The sequence below is a fragment of the Archocentrus centrarchus genome, unplaced genomic scaffold (assembly GCF_007364275.1).
Source record: "Archocentrus centrarchus isolate MPI-CPG fArcCen1 unplaced genomic scaffold, fArcCen1 scaffold_32_ctg1, whole genome shotgun sequence".
In the NCBI taxonomy this organism is placed as follows: Eukaryota; Metazoa; Chordata; class Actinopteri; order Cichliformes; family Cichlidae; genus Archocentrus; species Archocentrus centrarchus.
In genome coordinates, this window is record NW_022060260.1 from 2993908 (window position 1) to 3018104 (window position 24197).

General features: G+C 42.3%; 1 protein-coding gene across 8 annotated transcripts in view; it reads right to left on the bottom strand.

The window, feature by feature from the left end:
* Positions 1 to 2809: 2809 nt before the first annotated feature.
* Positions 2810 to 24197, bottom strand: part of celf1 (cugbp, Elav-like family member 1) — a 44807-nt gene continuing 23419 nt past the window's right edge. For 4 of the 8 annotated variants that reach the window (XM_030724151.1, XM_030724146.1, XM_030724147.1 and 1 more), the window contains 10 exons: positions 23393 to 23441; positions 23143 to 23277; positions 15145 to 15224; positions 14782 to 14943; positions 14630 to 14699; positions 14342 to 14464; positions 13353 to 13469; positions 13064 to 13249; positions 10725 to 10868; positions 2810 to 7960 (listed from right to left, as the gene is read on the bottom strand). In XM_030724151.1, the coding sequence (XP_030580011.1) occupies positions 7833 to 7960; positions 10725 to 10868; positions 13064 to 13249; positions 13353 to 13469; positions 14342 to 14464; positions 14630 to 14699; positions 14782 to 14943; positions 15145 to 15224; positions 23143 to 23277; positions 23393 to 23441 (1194 nt within the window). In that variant the 3' untranslated portion in view covers positions 2810 to 7832. The remainder of the gene's footprint in view (positions 7961 to 10724; positions 10869 to 13063; positions 13250 to 13352; positions 13470 to 14341; positions 14465 to 14629; positions 14700 to 14781; positions 14944 to 15144; positions 15225 to 23142; positions 23278 to 23392; positions 23442 to 24197) is intronic. The other 4 variants (XM_030724145.1, XM_030724150.1, XM_030724149.1 and 1 more) reach the window with 4 other exon arrangements.

A 24197-nucleotide genomic window follows, 5' to 3' on the forward strand; every position in this document is an offset into this window, starting at 1 on the left:
AAAATCAAATCAATGATTTGTCAGAGGATTATTTCATAATGGGACAAGTTAGCTGTTAGAAAGTTGTTTTTTAACCTACATGAAACACACGTAATTCCATACTACATTGTTCTGGTTACTTTCCACTTGAACATGTTTGAACACTAACAAAAAGCTTCAGCTTGACTTACAGATCTGCAGTGGCCTAAAACTGACATTTGAATAATTGACTTGCACCAAAGTTCTAGCTGTAAATGTTATATACTCAGTGTTGGTCTCACAGGTCTTACATTCTCCTTACATTTTTAGGTTTTTAATTGCAAATGAAAATGAGAGTGATGAATTATTTCCCCCTGTGGTGTGTCTCTAATAGGTGCCCTAAGGGGCCAAGAAACGTTACATGATGTCTTTTCCTAATATTGAACTTTGATTTTTGTCATCTAGACCCTGTGATCCTCGTCTTGTCACTGAAGGCGACTGCACGATCACAGTGACTGCTAGACTGGCAACCTGTCCAGGGAGTACCCAGCCTTTTGCTCTATGACAGCTGGGACAAGAACCAGCCCCCTGCTGGAACATGCATGTCTGGATGGATGCATCACACCCAGAAACACACTGCAAAGTGCAATGCTTAGAGTTGTGAAAGAAAACTTTAGGAATCTGAGAGTTTTTCCAAACATTTTATTTATACACAAGCCAAACAATCAACCAAGCAAGTGGGTCACACAGTCAGCTAACAGACTGGACTGCGCTGCAGCTTCATTTGGGATAGAAAGCAAAGATCTGGAGATTAACAACAACCAAAATACTGGGGACACAAATCCAACCCAAAGAAAATAAAAATAACAAGAGATTAGTCCTAGGAAATTAGCAAAGTCTTATTTTAAAACGTCAACAAAGTAACAGTGAACAGCTCACTAATAAGGAGCAAAAGGCAATTTCATAGAAAATCCATCAAACATTCCAACAGTTCACGCTCCATTTAAACAGTTTTCCCCTTCAGTGTCAGTGTGGAAGGTGGCGGTTGCTAGCAAAACAGAATCGCCCAATAGAAACGATGCCTGCTGAGACAGATCATCTCAGTGTGCTTTTCTGCTTCACAGCAGGAAACAGAAATGTACTCAGATTCATTCATTTACACTGTCAGGTTAAACTGGTCACTTAGACTTGAATGGTTAATTATCCATTTCAAACAAGGTCTGCTTTCAATGCTCAACGTCTGAAAATGTCAACATTTATATGTAATTCTATAATTATAATTCTCAACGAGCTGGTGAACAACAATGTTCTTTCATCTGGAAAACAGTTATGAACCACATGAAGCAATTTCATGACCCAAACTGGAACAGCTCAAAAGATAAATAACAGAATACATTCTGTCTGCTAAAAGATTCTGTAGGCTATATGGCTTGGGAATTGAAAATATATGCAAATAAATATCTGTAATGAAATATTTATCCTTCATGTACACCAGTTTTAGAGGCATCATACAATGGGCCGTTTATTTATTTGCATATTTAACCCCCCCCCCGACACAAATGTTTATTTTGTAGAAAAAGTAATCATAGCGATGTGAGATTATATATATATATATATATATATATATATATATATATATATATATATATATATATATATATATATATATATATAAAGTAATCAAATAGTAATATCAAAGTTAAGTGCACTTTTTTGATAGCACTCCCTGAAGTTTGATGAGGAAAGAATTGTTTAACGTGTGCTGAGTGGGATATAAATCTATGTAAATATAAAATGAGCTTGTCGGTCCTCTCTGGTGGACCAACAGAAACACTACAGACCAAAGGTGTATTTGGCATCAGGTACCCAGATGTGATGAGCAGATCATTTTAAGCACTCATTTGGCAGCCATGTCAACACCATAACTGAGTCCCATCCTGTTCTTGAACCATGTCTGCAGTGTAGGAAGGTGCATTATTCCACAGAAACAGAGCAGTGCTATCAGAGAATACTGCTGCCAAACAGGGGCACAGATGGTGTGTAACAGTGTCAGAGAGGGGGAGTCTTATAACGACCAGATCATTGGAATGCCTCTGTTGGCTTACTTTCAAATTGCATCTTGTTGCCATCTCTTGCCCAGGTTAATGACACACACAGCATCCACACAATACAACACACTAGGCCACCCTCTGATGTGTTGACTGCAGGTATTTTTGGATGGGGACAGGTTTCAGGGAGGTAAGTCGATCCCAAAGGTTTATTGTAGTGCTGTAATGAGAAAACCCAGTCTGCTTTTTAATGTTGTGGCTGAATGGTGAGAACTGCACTGCTGAATGTAAACAAAATTCATAGTTGTGTATGTTCTGCTGTGCTCTCAATAAGAAGCCCTGAGGTTTAATACAGCAACAGATGACTAAGATTGTACTGACTGGAGCTGGTCCTTGACCCCTTTCCCTTATGCTGTGACTGGTTTATTAATGGGTTTAAGAAATTAAAAGCCTATCAGCTCTGTAAAAAAAAAAATTTTTTTTTTACTGAAGCAGCTTGAGACAAATGGATGGATGAATACTTGATTATACCTGAAACTACACAGTTCCATCAGGGAAACAGACTGCAGCCCAGGTGAGTGTGGGTCTGTCGGGTCGACGGATTACATTCAGTAAAAACACTCAAACATATTTACAGGCATTAATTATGAGCAGACCTTTTGTGTTTAATACAGATGTGTGAGCAAGATAGGTCTACACAAATTGGATGTTGCAGCGAGTCACCTTGGCATCAGCGCATGAGATTGCGTGCCGGGTCAGTTCAATCCCGCTTCTACAATCAACCTGTCCAAAACAAAGTCCAAGAAAAGGGGGAATACTGATTGTGCAAAACATTTGGCACAAGTTTATTAATTTTAACTTAACACAAACTTTTTTTGCCAAGACTTTCAATGTAGATAGTTATTTAAACAAAAACATGCACGAAAAAGGCTCTCCTCTGTAACAAGAGCAGAACAGCATCATGAGCCAAAAGTAAAAACTACTTTTTTACAATGAATTTATAAATGCTGCCTCCTCATAATATCACTCAAATGGGAACTCCAGAGGATTCAGTTACACAAGTCCAACAACACATGATCACTAATTTGCTTGATTTTTTTTTTTTTAACTTTCTGAATGAGACACACACCAGCACTCACACACAACATTACCTAAAGAAATGAAGCTGCTTTCCCACAGAAACAACAAAACCAGAGGAGAGGGGCACCGGAAAGACTGCTCCGTCACACAGCTGATGAAAACAAAGGTGAGACTCTTAACAAACTGATTTTAAAAATTCTAGTGGTTCTATCAGGTATTCTAGAAAAATAGATTTCCTTTTTGCTTGTAATATTTTTATGTTAATCTTAAAAATTATCAGTGGCAGTCTTTCTAGTGCCCATTTTGGCAGCACACAGGACATATGGAAAACAACAAAACCTTCTGGGCACTCAAAGTCAACTACAAGGTCAAATGTGAAATCGGAAGCACCAGTGAAGCGCAGAAGACAAGGACTGGACGATGAGCTGTGACACCACACCAACATGCTAGGGCAAACAGGAAGAGATCTAGAAAAACAAAAAGAAAAAACACACACACGCGTGCACGCACACACACACACACACACACACACACACACACACACACAACAGGGGACAAACCTGAGTTACACAGTAATGGAACAGAGAAAGTAGAAAGAACAGAAACCAAGAAGAATCACATGTTTGTGGTACTTCACAGTCTAAACACTCAGCCTCAGGGACAGTGAACATGACCCACATGCTACTGGAAACTGAGGTGGATGATGTAAGCAGTAACACACACACATACAACAGCCAGCACAGAATCAATGACAACATGCAAACACAGCTAATCATGTATGGAAGCCGGAGGGTGCCATTTTTAAACCTCACCTTTTACATTTCAGTGACCGACGTAAAGTGTTGGATACTACAAATGTTTTAAAATCAATGCATTAGAAAGTGGAATTGGCAACTTAGTTTGAAAATGTATTTAAGTTACTGCATCGGTAATTTAGCATCTTATTAATGAAAAATTGTATAATTCAACTTGGAGCAAATTGTTTTGCAAACATTCTTTGATACAGTCGATGGTTTTATTCATTTGCAGAGTCAAGAACCTTTAAGGTCACTGCCATAAAGTATGAAAATCGATCTGCATCTGTCCTGTGAGTTTTCAGGCCCATTTTTCTGTCACAGTGAAATGTTCCCCCTCAGGAGCGCAGTTTTAGTGCAGACTGATTAGATATTTACCCTCAATAATTGAACCACTGCAGCAAGTTTCTAAAGTTTGACAGATGATTTCCATGCCTTTATCTCAAGAAACTAATGATCTTATATTCCATCTTTAATTTCATCTTACAGTTCACATGCTTTCTGCTTCACTTCTGACAGTTCTAGTTTACTCGCTGGATAAATCTGGTAATATTATTTGTATAGCATTAAACCAACACTGGACTGACTGACTCTACAAGCTCTTACTCCTACTGCTAGAGTGCCATTGCTGTCCAAAAACTATTAGAAAACTATTCTAAACAAATCAAGGAGTCACACCAGAAGCTTATTTTGATTCACTTCTACATACACTTCTTCTACATACTGTGCAAAAGTCTTGAGCCACCTTTCATTTCTTTATATTTTGCTTCCAAGGATTTTGCTGGGATGTCCATTCATGGGAAGATCAGCAGCCATCCTGAGTGGTTTGGCTGCTACTTAAGTTCAATTCAATTTTATTTATATAGCGCCAAATCACAACAAACAGTCACCTCAAAGCACTTTATATTGTAGGTAAAGACCCTACAATAATACAGAGAAAACCCAACAATCAAAACGACCCCCTATGAGCAGCACTTGGTGACAGTGGGAAGGAAAAACTCCCTTTTAACACAAATTTGTGCGCACACACTGTAAATGAGGCCTGCTCTCAAACACACTGCCAATACAGTAAAACCTTACCCAGATAAAAACATGCAGTGGAACACTGTCTGCCATGGATCGGCGTCTCCAGAGCCGGGAGCTCAACATGACTGAAGCAGCGTGGGATCATTTTGGCAGCCGACAGAAGAGCTCTGAATGAATTATTCCTGAAGAATTCTTAAAGAAATGACAGAAAGCTGCCTCAGAGTTCACACTGTGCTGAAGAATAAAGGTGGAAGTTCTTACAGCCTGTATTTCAATTTATGTTTGGGCACATTTCAATAAATTCCTGCAACCAATTTCCAAACAAATAATAAAGAAATGAGGGGTGGCTCGAGAGGTTTGCACAGTACTGTACCTGTCCTGAAATAAACTAGGTCATCAAAGGCCTCAATGTTCATCAGCCACAATATTAAATCCATAGATTAAGTGAACAACAGTAATCATCTCTTAACTATGCAATCCTCTGAAACCGTATTCATGTGGATTTTATCACCCACCTAAACAATGCACACCCCCATACCAGAAAACCTGATGAGGAACAGCTCAAGGAACATGACAAAGAGCCCGAGACCTGCAGAGATCCTGCATCCTCAGATGCATCAGAGTTGATTTAGCAGCACAATATCGGCTCAACCACACGTTAAGGCAAAAATCTCACACTACAGGGGCTGTCTGCTCAAAGGACACATTCAGATAAAGCATTTTAAAGGTGAGATGTTCCAACCATCAGAGTGAGATGATGCTCGTACAGTAAAACTGTAAATACTGACACACTTAGCCACATTCCTTTATTTCTCATAGTAATTTTTGACTTCAATACATAGCTGACTGCCACCAGGTTAAATGCAGACATCGATGTCCAGCGCTTTAACTGTATACAATAGACAATAATCAAACACAAAAATGTGGAAGTACCCAAACAGTTACACTCTAGAGTGTAACGTGTAGCAGAAAAGCTGATTCAGCGCTGTTGCATATTAAACAAATATCTTTGCTTTAATTTGAAAGTTTGTGATGACCTTCAACTGCCTTGCCATGAAAGACTTTAAACACTATACGTCGTAGTCCCAGGACAAATGATTCGATTTTGATTCGATTTTAGTTTTGAAACAATTCCAACTACCAGAAATATTGTGGTGGTGGGATCTGATGGAGCCGTCATACACAGCTCATGTCACACTGACATGTAACACACACTAGCAAAAGGAAACAACAGTTCACAGGCAGGAACAGGACACACACCAGGACATCGAGTGAGGTGGCAGACTTCACATTTTCTATCAACGTCATTTCCAATCAGATAAATATTCAGGCAATAGTAGTTCCAAAACTAACAGGAAGTATAAAATCTATATAAAAAATAGAAAAGGCATGACGGTTTAAATACACATCTCAACATTTGTCCTCCTTCCTTGCTGTATGTAAGAAAAACAAAACAATTTCCTGGAAGCTCAAGCAACCACCAGGTCTGTCATACACAAGTTATTTCAATCCTCCACACACAGAAAGCTTTCACTGAGAGACAAAGTGTAGCGTAGACCTCTAGAGATCTGCTAGCTGATAGCTAGCAGGAACGGTGAGGGCTGGTGAAGAGAAGAAACTAATTAAAATCATAAACTGTAGTTATAAAAATCATCACATTTGCATAACACAGAATTTTGAGTAACTGGAAGAAGTCAGTCAAGTTTGGATTTATTGTGCAAGTTTGGATTATTGCTTGTTCCAGCTAACAGTTCTGCTTCACAGCCCACATCAGCCCGGCTCTTAACCCGTCGCTCAGGAAATGTCCATATTTACATCTCAGCTGCATTAAAAATGTTTTATTAATCACCAGGTAAAGAAACTTGTGATAAATGAAGTGACAGTAGCATAATATCCATATCAAGTACAATATCTACTTTAGTCAAGGTTTTTACACTGTAGAACTCATTTAAAAGTGTGCAGCCCCCCCCCCGGAGGCCTCTCAATTAGTGTGAGCCATGCAACTGCTGCTACAGACGGCACACAGACTCTAATCAAACATTAACGTGAGTAGAAGTAATGCTGAAACAGATTACAGTCATGCCAGAGCACACAAATCACAAGAGAATCGCTAAGAAAGACAAGTTTCTGTCTCCAGCAGCTACTCCTTCACAGTCACAGAGGAAATGTGAGCCCAGAGAGCAGGAACGACATGTTCTCGGCATCAACAGGTTTCTTAACTCATGCAGAAGTGATTTAGACTTTTTTTCCTCATCATTTTAACACACACACACACAAAAACTACTTTTAGAAATCGGTCTAAATGCCTGTTGCATGTACCGGCAGTGCTCCACCTAAACAATCTGAGCAGCCAGCCTTAAATTTTAGAAATAATGAAGGCGTCTATCACAGTATGGTCTCCATTTCAAGACACAACAGGGAAAACCACACATTTGGTTTGCTAAAACGTGGATCCCCCCCACCCCAAAAGAATTCAAATAGAGATTCATCTTTCCCAGCTGCTGCCTGCTGTCATGCTGACTCTGTGTGGTGGAGTGGAAAGTGAACAGGAAGATACAACAGAGATTTGGCATCTGATGGTCAATGTGCAACATTTCTTAACAAACAACTCGTGTTATTTTCTACCACAGCAAACTGACACCATTTTAACTTAAATGAAAACACACCTGCTTTTCTTATTTGTTAAAAAGAAAACAAAGTGCATACACCACAAAAGAACACGGGGAGAATCCAGTCTAGCCTCAAAACTCTTCGTGCAGCGTGACGTCTGTCTTTGCCCCGCCAGGTTCTACTGACCAGGAGAGGCAGTGCAACAGCCCTGCAGTGCACGGACGAGTTTCTGAGTGTAACAGTCTCAGCTGGTTATTCACACTCCACTTACCATAACACCACCCTGCCTAACTAAGCCTGCAGGTTCTCAGCACCTTCAGTAGGGCTTGCTGTCATTCTTTGAGCGCTTCAGCTGCACCTTCAGCCTTTTCATACCAATCTGGAAACCATTCATTGCCTGGATGGCCGCTTGTGATGACACCGGGTTGTCGTAGCTCACAAACCCTGGAGAAGAAATAGAAACACTCAGAACAGCTTCAGCTGCAGTAGATCCTCAAGAAAGTGCAAATAAAAAAAAAAATCCAGACAACAATAATCAGATGTGATCAAACTGGAAAAAAGCTTAAAGTAACCCAACACCACTCACTCAGTGTTGCTTTTTAAAGACAAAATTACTTTGTGGTGCTATCACCTGCAGTTTTGACCAGGATGTGTCCTTCAGTGCACATATTAAACACATATGTAGGACTGCTTTCTTGCAATATCGCTAAAATTAGAAACATGCTGCCTCAGAGTGATGCTGAATAACTAATTCATGAACTTATACTTCTGTTTGAACCCAGGACCTTCTTGATGGCCACGCTGCCCTTCACTTGCATCACAGCTTCTCAAATTACATGAACTTGTTACATGCTCTTAAGTAACTCTTGAGCAAATTGTACTTTTAGGAGTACTTTAAACTGCAAAGAAACTTTTGTTCCCCTCTTTTCTTTATCGACCTTCTTCTGAGGGTGTGGTCTGCTGATCCTAGAACTGCAGGCTGTAAACACTCACATCAGAATAAAGACTGAGGCCACAGTGGGAGATTTACCTGACATTATTTGTCTTTAGCTTTTAAACTGTGCTGGCATTTCATATGGAAAAAAAAAAATCACAGCCACAGAGTACAACTACACAGCTGAGTGGATGTGGTGGAGATTTCAGCAAGAACCATGCTGGCACTACAATGATAAACTTACTTTACACCTTAAGTAACCTTATAATGTTGGATGATTAGGAACTGTGTTAACACATAATCCTCCCATGCCAGAATCATGCAGCATGACACAACTGTTGATTATACTGTTGCTGTGGTGCGTTTATTCAAACAAACAGTTTGGATCTCACTAGTTATTCGGTTATTATTATATAAAGAGAGACTGATTTAGCCACATGAGGACTTTTGTCTTACTGTGTGTACTGGAATGATGTCAGGGTTTAACCCTTTATAGGGTACTTAAAGTTGTGGGAGAACATTACAAGACTTTTTTCTTTGTACTTTTGTGACTTTTCAACCAGGATTTTTCATTTTCCATCCATCCGTTTTCGGGTCATGGGGGCAGCAGCCTAAGCAGAGAAGCCCAGACCTCCCCCTCCCCAGCCACCTCCTCCAGATCATCAGGGGGGATCCCAAGGTGTTCCCAGGATATAATCTCTCCAGTGTGTCCTCAGTATGCTCCAGGGCCTCCTCCCGGTAAGACATGACCGGAACACCTCACCCAATAGGCGCCCAGGAGGCATCCTAGTCAGATGCCCGAACCACCTCAACTGGCTCCTCTCGATGTGGAGGAGCAGCGGCTCTACTCTGGGCCCCTCCCAAATGGCTGCACTCTTCACCCTATCTCTAAGGGAGAGGCCAGCCACCCTTAGAAGGAAGCTCATTTCTGCCGCTTGTACTTGTGATCTCATTCTTTCGGTCACTACCCAAAGCTCGTGACCATAGGTGAGGGCAGGGACGTAGATCGACCGGTAAATGGACAGCTTCGCTTTCATGCTCAGCTCCCTCTTCACCACGACACACGCAGCCCCGATCCGTCTGTCGATCTCCCGCTCCCTTCTCCCATCACTCGTGAACAAGACCCAGAGATACTTAAACTCCTCCACCTGGGGCAGGACCGCGTCCCTGAGCCGGAGTGGGCACTCCACCCTTTTCCAGCTGAGGACCACAGCCTCAGACTTAGAGGCGCTGATTCTCATGCCAGCTACTTCACACTCGGCTGCAAACCGTTCCACTGCGAGCTGGAGGCCACAGCCTGATGAAGCCAGCAGGACCGCATCATCTGCAAAGAGCAGAGATGAGACTCTGAGGCCACCAAGGTGGAAGCCTTCCACCACTTGGTTACGCCTAGAAATTCTGTCCATAAAAATTATGAAAAGAATCTGTGACACTGATTTTTCATTTTTATGTTGCAAATCAAATTAATATATATGGTTCTGTAAGTTGTTCTGAATATTTTATTTTTGCCATAATGAATGTGGTCGTTAGTGATATAATTTAAATATAGTATAGATGGTAAAAATAACAGTAGAAGATCATTTCAATAATCACCTCTTTTTTTAAATCATACTTCTAACATACAGACTACAGTTAGATCCAAAGTATTGGGACAACACAGTTTTGTAGTTTTACACTTGTTAGGCATTATTTTTTACTCAGTGAATAAAGGACAAATGTTTAAAGGTAAACTCGAGTAAATTAATTAATAAACAGTGGATCAACCAAATAAAAACAATTAAATGATACAATAGACAGAGAGCAACAGATCAGAAAGTAGCAGACTAACTTCTCTGTTCCAGTATATCTTATCTTGAGGAACGGCCACAAGGACGCATAATTAAAACATCAGGAAGATGATGTGCTTCCTGACTGCACAGCTGAGGAGTCATGAAAACCAGCTTGGACGAGTCTGAGTGACGACGGTCAACTCGTAGCACCCAGAGAGTGTTTATGTATAAGATAAGAGGAGGCTGACAGTATAAAAATGTTTTGGTTAGACACACACGGGCTCAGAGAGAGAGAGCGCACACACAGGCCTGTCTCTTCTGAGTCCCCACATGCATGTGTGTATTTTTCCTGATTCTTTAATATATTAAATGCCTTACTTTTTTAATTAAAGTGTTTCAGGTGTCTTCCTTCATAAACAACCTGTTTACCTGACACACACTTGATCTGAAAACAATCAAGATGTGAGGTGCAGACTTTCACCAAGTTTGGTAGAAATGGACTCACCAAAACATTTGCTGAGGTTTGTCTGTTTGTCAATGAAGACTTTTGCAGAGATGACATTTCCAAAGGGCATAAACATCTGGAGCAGGTCCTGATCGCCAAACTCCTGAGGCAGGTGGTAGATGAACAAGTTGGCACCTTCGGGACCTGACAGTTAAAGAGAATTATTCAAGCACCCAGTGACAGTCTCAAAGGGTTATTATTATTACTCATGTAGCTTTTAAACATACAGTCACAACACTTTCAGCACTCGTGCATAGAAAAAAAAAATATGTTTGACAGAACAAACTGTTTCATCCAGTCATGCAGAGCCGGCTAAACTGAGTGCACAGACCGCTAAAAGTGCTGAACAGCCCCTTTAATAATAGGATTCAGTGTTTTACAATAAATATTTGGCTGCGTTCTAACCTTTCTCTCATCATTCCTTTACAAGCTCGCAGTCAACCTGTTGCTTTTATTTATTTTGTCTGATTTGATCACGTCAATAACACAAAAATATGATGTAAAAAATTTTCTGCAGTCAGTAGCTTAGTAATAAAGCTGGTACATATAGCACTGATTGGCTACAATCTTTATTCTTTTTCTAATGTCTGTCAGAATAAACGGGCCATTCAGAAAATTATCTGTAAATAAGAACTATATTCAACTGCATTATAACAAATATAAAAGCTCATACAAGCAGAAAAAGACTGAAAATTATTAAGGGGTTATACCTCCATCCTTCACAAAAAAATAGTCTAAAAAAATGATCATTAAAAGTTAAATTCACAGTAAATAAAGGCTTTTATTTTAATTTTAATTTCTCAGAAAACACATATACTGCTCTCTCTTTTTCTTGAACACAAAGTTCACTCTGTGCTCACAGTTTGCTGCGATTTTTTCTACCAAACGGTCCCTTTATGGCTCAAATGTATCAAGCAGGAAAACTGATTAAAAATAATAATAACTTCATCAAGCAATATGAATGGCAGTATCTGACAGGTGGGCTGAATATTACCACACAGACAAGGACAAGCTTTCTGTTATGACTTGTTTTAAAGTGGAGCTGTTGACGTGTCAGAGAAGTGGCGGGTACAGCTTACCGGTGGGGCGCCGGGTGCTGGCTGATGCAGCATATTTAAAACAAGACACAATCCTTAGCAGAAAGTGACAAAATGCAGCACACACATCGCTAACAACCTGCCAACAACAGCAGTTTAGGTTTAAACAATACTGAGGCAGCAACCCAGGATTGATTCATGTAAACACTGTTCATAATTACGCTGCAGTCAGAACGTAAAAAACTGATAAAAGCTGCAAGTGAAAAGGGGGCTCGCAACTGAAGAGACATCATGTCAAAAACCTGTGAGAAGCAGTGTCACAGATACGAATTATTCAAGTAATTTCTATTTCAATTTCATGTTAATGTTGTTGCTAATTGTTAGCGGTTACAGACACAATGGTGGTGCATGGTAACATGATGGCTCTGCAGCTGGATTACAAGATAACAATTAGATGTTTGATGACACCAAAGTAATGAAGGAATTAGAGCTGTCAATAAATATAATTCAATGATATAATCGAATCTTTAAAAAAAATCATTTTCAGGCTTATCCAAAGTCAGATCTTGGTGGCAGCTGACTAAGCCGGGTATTCCAGACATCATTCTCCCCAGAAATAGTTTCCAGTTCCTCCTGAGGGATCCCGAAGGGTTCCCATTCTCTCTCTCTCTCTCTCTACTGACTTATGGGTCTACCCTCAGGTCTACTCCCAAGTGGGTGTGGCCAGAAAACCTCCAAGGAGAGGTCCCCAGGAGGCATCCTAACCATCAGCTGTCTCCTTTGGGCACAAAGGAGCAGCGGCTCTACTCCGAGATTCTTCTGGATGTCCGAGTTACTCACCCTCTCACTAAGGCTGAGCCCAGCCACCCTAAGAAGGAAACTAATTTCAGCCACTTGTATTCATGAGCTCACCCAGATCTCACGACCACAGGTGAGGGCTGGAACGTAGTCGGTCTATAAATCTATGTATAAAATTATAAAAATTATAAATGAAACATGAGAAACCATATGCATACATGTTTGTCATTATTAGAAGTTTAGTCACCTGATGTATGTTAAATTGTGAGTGTTTTTCTGGGCATAAGTATAAAGTAAGAAAACTAGCCTGCAGCTCCAGAGGTTTGTTTGATCAGTCAAGTAAAGACTGGACAAAACTGAAGAGGAAAAAAAATGCTCATACAGTAATGTGGCATTCTGGTTTTTAATAAGGATATCTGTATGAATTTCAATAGTTATGATAAACAAGATTTCTAACAACCCCATGTCATCGTGTTACAGCTACTCCCAGCCAACAAAACTCACCTTCCTTTTGGCTGCCTGCAGCTGAGATGTTCTGCTGGGATAGCAGGGTCTGGTTGTAGAGACTGGGGAGGGCTGCAGCAGCGTACTGCTGGATGCCGGAGTAGGCCTGGCTCAGTGCCTCCATTGTACTTCCTGAGCCATTAGAAAGACTTCCAGAGCCAAGACTGCCGTTAAGTGCGGCCATGCCTGCATCAGTTACAAGAAAACACAAAAAGCTGTGAGCTCAAAGACATATGTCAGATATACTGCCTCATATTAATCTATATTTCAGCCAGCTCAGAGTTTTTACCTGCCAGGGAACCCATGTTGAGGCCAGCTCCAGCACTAGCAGCCAGAGACTGCAGGGCCCCTAAAGAAGCCATGGGGTTCACTGAGGAGTTGCCACTGGAGGTGGGGGAGGAGCCTGCTTGGGGAACATTTTACTTTTAATATTATAATAAATGATTGGAAATGTACAATTAAGCGTGTGTGTGTGTGTGTGTGTGTGTGTGTGGGGGGGGGGGGGGGGGGGGGGGGGGGGGGGGGGGCTTAAGTACCCAAAAACTGACTATATGATGAAGAAAACCATTTTAGGGAGTTACATGAAAAATGACCCCTTTGGCAGTTCTAGTGTTAAACGAGGCACTTGGATTTTTGCAAATTTGCAAATGAGTAAAAACAAAGAAAAAAAGGGTAAAACGTGAATTCTTGTTCTCTGTAGTTCACACTGAGTTCTTATCGGCTGATTTTCCTGAAAATATGATAAAAATTTGACATCGACCCAAGGGGTTTTGTTGTCTCACCAAAAGAAATCAGCAGTTTAAGCAATATTTCTGACTGGAGTTTAATTTACACACGGGAAAAAAGCAGTTCAAAGGAATCATTAAAAGCCCTAAATTACTATGACTTCTGACCACAAGTTTTGTGTGTGTCTGTGTGTGTCTTGCTCTTCATGCTGGAAGTGGGAATTTAAGTCCACAATAAATATAAACTCTCTCCTCTTGAATAGCACCATTACAAATGAATAAAAAATTACGAATTATATATTTTAGCATTCTTTTAGCATATAGAAAATACATTTCCACAGTTGTGAACTTGTTGAAGACAGCAGACTGCCTCTAAATACTACACATGAGTCAGCCTGAGAAAAAAGTGTTCATATTCAATAAATAGATCTTATAGTTTTCTTTTTATATAGTTCATTTAAAATACTGCATTATATTGTTAGTACATAGTACATGTATGCAGTGGATTAATGAAAGCCCTGCTGTGTGTCCCCTAGGATTTGTTTCTTTTTACCTGAACTTGTTAGCGCACTTAGTGGGCTAGTAGATGTCGTCATGGCGCTGGAGCCTGTAGGCGTGGCCTGTGTGGCAGTTGCCGCTGCTGCTAAAGCTGCAAGGTTCTGCATCGCATTAAGACCTGACAAACACATGCACAGATACACTCAGGACTGGTCACTACAGATCAGTGGTTATACAGATATAAGGCTGGGCTGATTCTAAACTCAGAAGACATTAATAAGACGGTTATGCAGCCAGCAATCTATATTTACATTTTTAGACAGAATTATGTGTGTACATGTACCTGAAACAGGGTGCAGGTTGTTGAGTGCATTCCCGGTGGAAGCTGACTGCTGCAGCAACTGTAAATAGAGCTAAAGCAAGAAAAAAAAATCTAACTCAACATTTAAATTTGTGAAGTTTGCTTTATTGTATTTTGGATAAACACACACTTACTGCTAAGTACTGTGGCCCTAAACTGTTGAGCCCAGTGAGGTTTCCCCACATGGAAGCAGCACTGAGTTGCTGCATCTGTTGCTGCAGCTGTTGGGCCATGCGCTTCTGCTCCTTGTCCTTCTGAGTGTCTGCAAACTTCACTACAATTGGCGACGAACAGCCCTAAACACAGACACAGGAAAGCAATGCAAAACCATTAAATTGCAACTTCCAAATATGAATATTTTAAAACGCTCTGATGTGTTGAACGATAATAAACAGGGCAACCTTGGAAGTATTTATTCAGTGAAAACAACAGAATGCAGAACTTCTAAAATCAAAATCACATACAACATCAAATCTTATTTGTGGTGTGAACTTCACCTCCATGGTTTGGGACTGATGCATGGACTTGATGGCCGACTGGGCCATTTGTCTGGCTGTGAATGTCACAAATGCACAACCTGGAAGAAAGAAACTAAGTGTATAATAAACAAAAATTTATTTTATTGTTAATCTCAGTAAGACCACACTTTTACTTTTAAAAAAATTCTTAATCCATTTTTCCTGTTTGGTGCTGTGGGTTTCCTCTGGAACCAAAACGACTAAGCAAAAGTTAATTGCTTCTCTTTTTGTCACTTCTCTCTATCCTCAAATACCTGCTGTTGGCCAAGTTAGAGTGTGGACTGGGATCCAAACCTCAAGCCCACGGCCTTTGAACTCCACACAGGTTAAAGCAAAGCTTCACCAACAACTCTGTTTAACTCTTTCCAGTTTCTGCTCCTTATCTGTTTGGAACACATGACACACAGAGTCATGTGAAAAAGACAGTTCACCCTCTTTCAATTCTAAGGTTTTCCATATCAGAATATAATAATAATAATTTAAAAAAAACATCCTCTGGTTCTGAAACAACATGGCATATTACACTGTAATTATTTAACAAAAATTAAGACAAAATGCAGAACTAGTGTGTGAAAAGCTGAGTGCACTCTCCAGAGCTTACGCCCTCCTCATTTAAGATTTCAACATGCTGTAGTGTTTCGGTCGGGCTGAGGTCCAACTTTGGACCATTACAACACTTTCTCTTTCAAACCATTCTGTTGTGGATTTGCTGTTGTGCTTGGGATCATTGTCATGTTGCATGACCCAATTTCAGCCTGGCTTTAGCTCTCAGACAGATTACCTCATATTTAACTCTAAAATACTTTGGTATATGGAGGAGTTCTTGGCTGATTCAATGACTGCAAGGTTCCCCAGGTCCTGTGGCTGCAAAACAAGTACAGATCATCACCCCTCCACCATAATGCTGACAGTTGGTATGAGGAATTTGTGCCAATATGCTGTTTGTTTTTGTTTGTTTGTTTTTTATCTTGACAAATGTTGATTTCCATAAATAAAATCAGTCTATGGTAACATCAGCCTGCTTACTGAACCTAGGTACAATATCAATTTTAACTGACTGGATTCACCAGATATCCTGGGATTAAGCTGACAGTGTCACTGTACATGGTACAATCTACTAAACATCTTTGTTATCCCCAACAAGGGTACTTTGATTAACACTAGCACAAGCCCATGCTACAGTGTCGCTTGCCCGGTTTGTGCTGCTGGCAAAGTCTTCTTTCCTAGTGGGTTTCTCGCGCTGTTGCAGGGTCCACTTTGCTCCACACTCTCGAGAGGGATCAATTTTTGGTCTTCGGGGGCGAGGTTTAGTCTTCTCATGTCCTCAACGATCGCATCATCCATCGCTTCTTTGGTCGTCCTCGTGGACGCCGGCCATCGACTTCCAAGCGCATCACTGCTCTCGCGATGGATCCCTCATCGCTGCGCATGGCGTGCTATCGAAGTCTGGCCTCCCTCATCTTGTCTGTGATCTGCACTATTTTCATCCATTTCCTGACGTCTTCGTTGGGAACGTGGTCGAACAGGGTGAGTCCAAGCATCCAGCACAGCATCTTCATCTCCATCACATGGAGGATTTGCTCATGTTTCTTGGACGCGGGCCAGCATTCCACTCCATAAAGCACTACTGGCCACACGATGGTCTTGTAGACTTTTGCCTTGAGGTGTCGGGGTATTCTCTCATCGCATAGGACGCTGGTCACTTGTCTCCACTTGAGCCACGCCGCATTCGCCCTGGCCCGTGCATCGGGGACCGTGCCGCCGTCTGCAGAGACCATCGAGCCAAGGTATTTGAACTGGGTGACGTTCGAGAGCTCCTGTCCATCGATTTGGATGGTGCCGTTGGTTTGGGGACCGCATTCAAGGTATTTGGTCTTTTTCAGGTCTTTTCATGCCATTTTCGTCCAGTCGGGTTTTCCATGCTTGCGTTTGGCGTTGGGTCAGGGTTTACAGGGTCTGAATGACCCTTAACAATGCGCCAGATATACCATACTCCCGCAGCACCCCTTACAGGATACCAGAGGAATGCAGTTGAATGCCTTCTCCAAGTCCACAAAACACATGTAGACTGAATGGGCAAACTCCCATGCACACAGAATATGCCTGAGGGGACAAAAAGTTGGTCCAGCATTCAACAACAAAGACGAAAACCGCATTCTTCCTCCTGAATCTGAGATTTGACTAAGGAGATGAACTCTCCTTTCCAGCACAGACCTTCCCAGGGAGGCTTTGGAGTGTGATCCCCCAATAGATGATCCCCCACCTTCTTGAAGGTGGGAACCATCATCTCAGTCTCCCAATCCAGTGGCATCACCCCAGATCTCCACGCAACATTACAGAGGTGTGTCAACCAAGACAGCCCTACATAATCAAGAGCCTTCAGCTGCTTCTGAAATCCCAAAAGGCTACTCAACCCCAATTCCTTCTTCAGCTTGATCCCTCCCTTAACCGCCGGTGACCCCCAACTGGTTCAGAGATTACCACCACCACCCTCCCTGCGCTGGAGGGGTCTGTGCCCCCTTGGGCGCGCCGCCGTGTGGGGTGGGTTGGCTGTGTCGGGGTGTCTGGCTGGCATTCCGGGATTCTGGGTGCCCTCCCCCATGGGGTGGTGGGGCGCTCAGGTGAGGGAGCAGCAGTTGCCCCACACGGGGCCGGTTGGTTCTGACCCAGGACCACTGTGTGCGTGTGTGTGTATGTGTGAGTATGTATGTGGGGGTGTGTGTCTGTGTGTGTGTGCGTGTGTGTGCGTGCGTGTGTATGTGTGCGTACATGCGTGTGTGTGTGTGTGCGATATTTGTTGTCCTTTGTATGCATGTGGGGTGTGTGTTGTGTCCTGTTTGCAGTGGGGGCAGTGGGTGCCGGCCTGGAGTACGGTGGCGTCCTGGGGGTGCGGTCACTTCAGGCCCTGGACCTGCCTTCCCTGGGCTGCGGGGGGGTGTAGGGAACTGGGGTGCCTAGTGAGCCAGTAGCTAGCTGGCTCTCTTCCTCCGGGGGGTAGTCCTCTGCCTCCCGGTCATATTTATCCTGGCCCCTCCCCTCCTCCCACTCAGTTTAACATCACATTATGCACACATAGGTTCTCGGGGGTGGGGGGCTCGTGCTGCAGTGAGTAGGGCCATCACCTCGGCTCTGCTCGCTGTGCTGCGTGATGTCCCACTCCTCCTTTTTTAATTGCATTATACAGCTCACAACACATCATAGTACATATAGGGCCTTGGGGGGCAGGTGTGTCACACAGTGGTTAGTGGGTGGCACTGCTGAGGTGGCCCCACTTGTCTGTTCACTGCTGCCTGCACCTCAATTTTATTTACATTTTAGACATTGAGGGCCTTGGGGGGACAGTGTGGATGGGCGCTGTTATTCAGTGCTCATATTACATCTGTCCCTCCAATTTTAAAAGCACTGTAGTTTTCACACAGCCATACACATTCTTCTCAGTACATACATTCACATCACCCCCCCAACACGCTGAGTGGGAGGAGGGGGCGGGCGGGCCTTCTCACACCCCAGTTCCATGCACCCCGCCTGGGATGGGGACTGGCTCATTGTTCGGGGCTGGGTTGGCTGCTTCCCTGGGTTGCCGCTGGCTTGGTGCTGGTACCCGCTCTCCCACATTAGGTGTCCATGTATGTTACATGTGCGTATGCATGAGTGTGTGACTGGTGCATGCGAATGTGCGTGCGTGTGTATGTGCGTGTGTGTACATGAGGGAACGACTGGTACGTGTGTGTGTGTGTATGTGCGTGTGAGTGTGAGTGTGTATGCATGAGTGTGTGACTGGTGCATGCGAATGTGCGTGTAGGTGTATGTGCGTGTGTGTACATGAGGGAATGACTGGTACGTGTGTGTGTGTGTGTACGTGCGTGCTTGTGAGAGTGTGTGTGTGTGGACAGCTGGGCCTGGGTTGGTGGCTTGCCAAGCTTTGGCACCTGTGGGACACGGAGGGTGGGAGTTACCCCTCCCTACCGCTCCACGCTGCTCCCCACTGGTCGTCACTGCCGCCCCTGGGGTGTGGGTGCCCGTGGGTCCCGGGATGTGTGGCCGGATGTCTCGGCATGGTTTTTGGCCTGCTCCCTTGGCGGCCGTGACCTGGGGGTGGCTTGGGCCTCTTTGGCGCGTGGGGGGGCCCTGCCGGGTGTCGGGCTGCTCTCGGGCGCTTGGGGCCTCGGGGGCCGCATGCCTGGCTCGTGCTGGGGGTGCCGGCCTGCCGGGGGGGGTGGGCTGCCCGTCGTCTCTGGCTCTCTGGACTCTAGCCCCTGGATTGTGGGGGTGCCGTCTGTAGCCTCCCTCCTTCCTCTTCTGGGGAGTGTACGCGGTTGCCATCGGGATGTGTGGCCCCAAGTCTTCTGAGCTCCTGTGCTGTGGATGGCCTGGGTCCCCTGGGTCCTTCCCTATCTGCCTCTGGATCGCGGGCGGCATGGTTGCAGTTTTTCGCCCTCATTATCGAATACATTGCATGACAAAGGCGCATACACACACATTACTACAAACAATAAACTTGTGTGTGTGTGTGTGTGTGTGTGTGTGTATATGTAGGTGCATATGGGTGTGTGTATGGATGTGTGTGTGTGTGTGTGTGTGTGTGTGTGAGTATATCAACCCCTTTTATTTTTTTATTTTTTTATTTTTTTTCTATCTCCTTTCTTCCTTTTCTCCCCCCCCCCCTTTTCTCCCCCCCACCTCTTGTTCTTGCCCCTTCCTTGTTGCCTGTCAGACTTGGCATGAATAACTAAATAAAAAGATAAATAAATAAAAATAAAATTGCAAACATTAACAAGAAGAGCCTATAGAAAACATATAGAGCTGTTCTTGTCAAAGCAAATATGTTTGGTACATCAGTGCATTCGGATCATCATTCCGATTGTGAAAGATGCCAGACATGACAGGCTAAAAAAAAAAAAAAAAAAAAAAAAAAGAGATTACCACCACAACAGATGCCAACCACCTTGCAGCTGCAACTCTGTGCAGCAGCCTCAACAATGGAGGCATGCAGGACATGTTCCATTCAGACTCAATGTCCTCTGCCTCCCTCAGAATGCAGCCGAAGTTCTGCTGGAGGTGGGAGTTGAAAATCTTGCAGATTGGAGCCTCTGCCAGGTGTTTCCAGCACACCCTCACAATACGTTTAGGTGCGCCATGTCTGTCCAGCATCCTCCCCTGGCACCTGATCCAACTCACTACCAGGTCATGATCAGTTGACAGCTCAGCTACTCCCTTCATCTGCGTGTCCAGAACATATGATCTGATCATACAATTACAAAATCGATCATCGACCTGCGACCTAGGGTCCATTCAGTGCATAAGCCCTTCTCCAGGAGACTATTTCAAGAGTCCAGGCCATCCAATACTCCTGCAGCACCCCTCAAAATGGCAGATTACCTGTAGTATGAAACCTCACATTCATGGGGTAATGAGTTGTCAATCTCAGATCATTAGCTAGTAAACACGTGGTTTCACAATCAGACCCGCCTTTTCTCATCACATTTGGTTTGTTGCAACCAAGATGGTGACTGGAAACCCTCATCGCAAGGCTTCAAAATGGGACTTCAGAAACAGTTTCTGACACCACAGTAGATGTGTCCATCTTTTATACTGTTTATTAATTAGCTTTACCTGGCCTCCAATCTATCTTTCTTGCTCAGGAAAGGACTCCTATAAAGTCCCGAATGATCAGGCCCAATAGCTAGTAGTACCAGACTATAGTTGTAAATAATACCTTAAACTTGTATTTTGAATGTATTCTGTTATTATTTATTCTATTATTTTGACATCAGTAAACTGGAAGTAGCTGTCTGTCAGGCGGACAACAGCACAGAGCTCGGAAATATGGATTGAGACACGAGAGAAAAGAGTAAGAGCGAGAAAGACTGTCATTCTATGACTGGTCAAGGGCGCACACAGTAAAATGATGTTCCTTTGTTCTATACTAACCTTTCTTTGATGAAACATACACCGAGTTGTGGTGTGAAACGTTAATTTGCAGAGCAATGGTATGTTGTAATATGTTATTGAGTACGAGCTACCTAGCCTGTACTAGGCTGTTGTGACATTAGCATACAGTCCTCACAGAATGCTAGTTGTTTACTATTTGAGAAGTTCTGTTTGTCATTATTCACAACAAAAGTCTGACCTTCACATAGTTGGCTTGTTAAGCTAACTGTTTATGTTTACAACTTATATATGACAATTTTAATGAACAATATCTTTGAACAGAGTAACAGTTAAGTTACATAATTTACATTTGAATGTATTTAAGTTGTTTAGGAGAGTAATCTAAGAGGTAACTAAAATGTCACAATACAGTCTGAGTTATATTTGAATGGGTGGAACTCATCTGCCTGTTATAAAAGGATTCATTGAAATTCTTATTTCAGTTTTCATGGTGTTCTTTAAAGATTATATCAGCTGATAATGAAGAATAAATGAACTTCATTAACATCAGTATGAAGTGTGGGCTCCAGTGTTAATTTCGTTGACAAACTATTTTCATCATAGTTTTCGTCAACGACCCTTTTTTTCATGACTAAAATGAGACGATAACTAAATTAAAAACTACCTAAAAGGATAAAAACAATGACAAAATTAACTGACACTTTTGTCAACAAATGAAAATGAGACAAACGCTTGGCAGGGGCGACATCCAATCAGAACTGATTTAATTTTGTGACAGGGCGGGACAAGTTAGGAAAACATCCAATAAAACACACAGTTCCACAAATTTGCTCTAAACCCGGGAAGACCAAACTAGCCTGTGATTGGTCGTTACTTCCGATAGAACTAAGTTATGTAAACAATGTCAGCAGGGAGAAAGAGAAGAGCCGATGTATGGACACATTTGTCCTTTGACGTTGTGACAAACAAAACGATGTGTAAACCATGTGGGGCGACTATCTCGGGTAAAAACACGACAAATCTTAAACAAAATCTGCAAACCAGTCACCCAGATCTCCATGCAAAGGTCAGCATTTTAATGTCATGCAGGGTAAAGTGTTTTTCCCAGTTTGTGTTTAGAGAAAATCTCCACACCACGGTGGATTAGCCTTTATAATCTTAGTCCTGAACACTGCCCTGTACCTTTCAGAGCGTCCTGCTGTGCATGTGTTCGTCTTTCAAGCATTAATAATATTCCATAATTTTTAGTAAATGTTTAATTTTGTGTAAGTATGTATAATGACTAATTCAAGGGAACTGAAGAAAAAGCGTTTACATTTTACACCCTTTATATTTTAGTTGACTAAAACTAGACTAAAACTAAAAATATTCAGATGACTAAACTATGACTAAAACTAAATTACATTTTGTCAAAAGACTATGACTAAAACTAAATCAAAATTTGCTGTCAAAATTAACATTGGTGGGCTCGATGACTGACCAGGAAGTAGTTACAATAGTGTATAAGAGCATTACATGGTGCAGGCTTACTTATGGTTCCTACATTTGCCTAAAGATTGAAGATTCTGCTCCTGTGGACTCACCTCTCAGTTTGGGTTCAGCATAAATGTTCCTTTTTGATAAATCCCACAGTTAAGGCTTTATCGGGAGATCTTGAACAATTACCTTTGTTATGCTGCTACAGCTGAAGGAGGACCTCACATAATGCACTTTCACTCCTTATGCATTTACATGTATATGTCACAACTGCATGTTACCTGTACTATGTCCTGTTTAATGCTTGTTTCAGCACACTCTTTTTTCTTTTCTCTCATCCTAACTGCCCTAAGCTCCCTAAGCTTGGGTCTGCCACAGGTTTTTACCTGTTAGAAGGGAGTTTTTTTCTTCTTCCCAGTATTGCTGTACGCTGTAACTCAGAATGTCAACTACTAATCGGAAGGTTGGTGGTTCGATAACTGGCTGCTCCAGTCTGCATGCCAAGTTGCTGAACCCCAAGTTGCTTTCCGATGCATTTATTGGAGTGTGAGATAGAAAGCACTCAGTCATAGAACAAAGTGCTTGTAAAGTTCCACCAAAATGTCTTACCACGGCTGAGTCCATCAGGGCCTCTGAGTATCCGGCATTCCTCTATCTGTCCATATGGTGAAAACATCAGTCGGATGTCATTCTCGTTACACTTCTTGGAGATCATTCCAATAAACAGCTTCCTATCCTCCACTGCTGTATTAAACATAAGACAACATTAAACCTACTTGCACTGTGTCAAGAATAATGTACATACATTTAACATACATATATGCTTTTTTAGTGGGTATTTATACCACAAAATCCCTACCATTGTTTTTCTCACTGTCAGCTGGCTTCATTTGGATTGGGTGGTGCATCTAAGCAAGACAAAAAATAAAATAACATTATTTCTTAAAATGAACAAACATGCAGAGATATAGAAACACATGGGTTGGTTTTACATGCTAAGTTGTGAAAATATAAGCATCTGATGGAGATTATGGGCTTGTATCCCACATGACTTTAGGTAATGACAATGGCAATTACATGCAAATTCGATGTGCATCACACAGAAGATAACAACATAAAAACCTGTGTAGGTTTACAATGCCTTAAAGCAGTGAAAAGGCCTGTGTATATGACAAGACTGAGCACCCCTGGGTTAGTAAAGATGTAATAATATTCCAGTTTGTTTTGCATGTCTTTGAAGAGTAAAGAACACATATGCCAGAAGTCATGACTGAACTCCTTGTGGTTTTGGAGTCTATAACCCTGAAAGGTAAAACCATCCAGACAGATACACATATAAATACTGTGCTGCACATCTTTGAAGGCTAAAGAACACATATGCCAAATTTCATGGTTGAACTCCGTGTGGTTTTTGAGTCTATAGACTGGAAAGGTAAAACCTCATGGATAGTATGACAATATCCTCCAGCTTTATTTTGCACGAGGATGATAAAAAGGTTTTGAGTCTCTTTCTGACTGTATGCACAGTTGTAATTTATGTCAGGTCAACAGGCAGCTTGTTCCAAAGAAAACTGAAAGCACCTTGAGCAAACTTAGATCTAATTCTGGGAACAGTTTAAAGGTCTGTACCTGATGACCTGAGAGGTCTGACTGAATTGTAAACA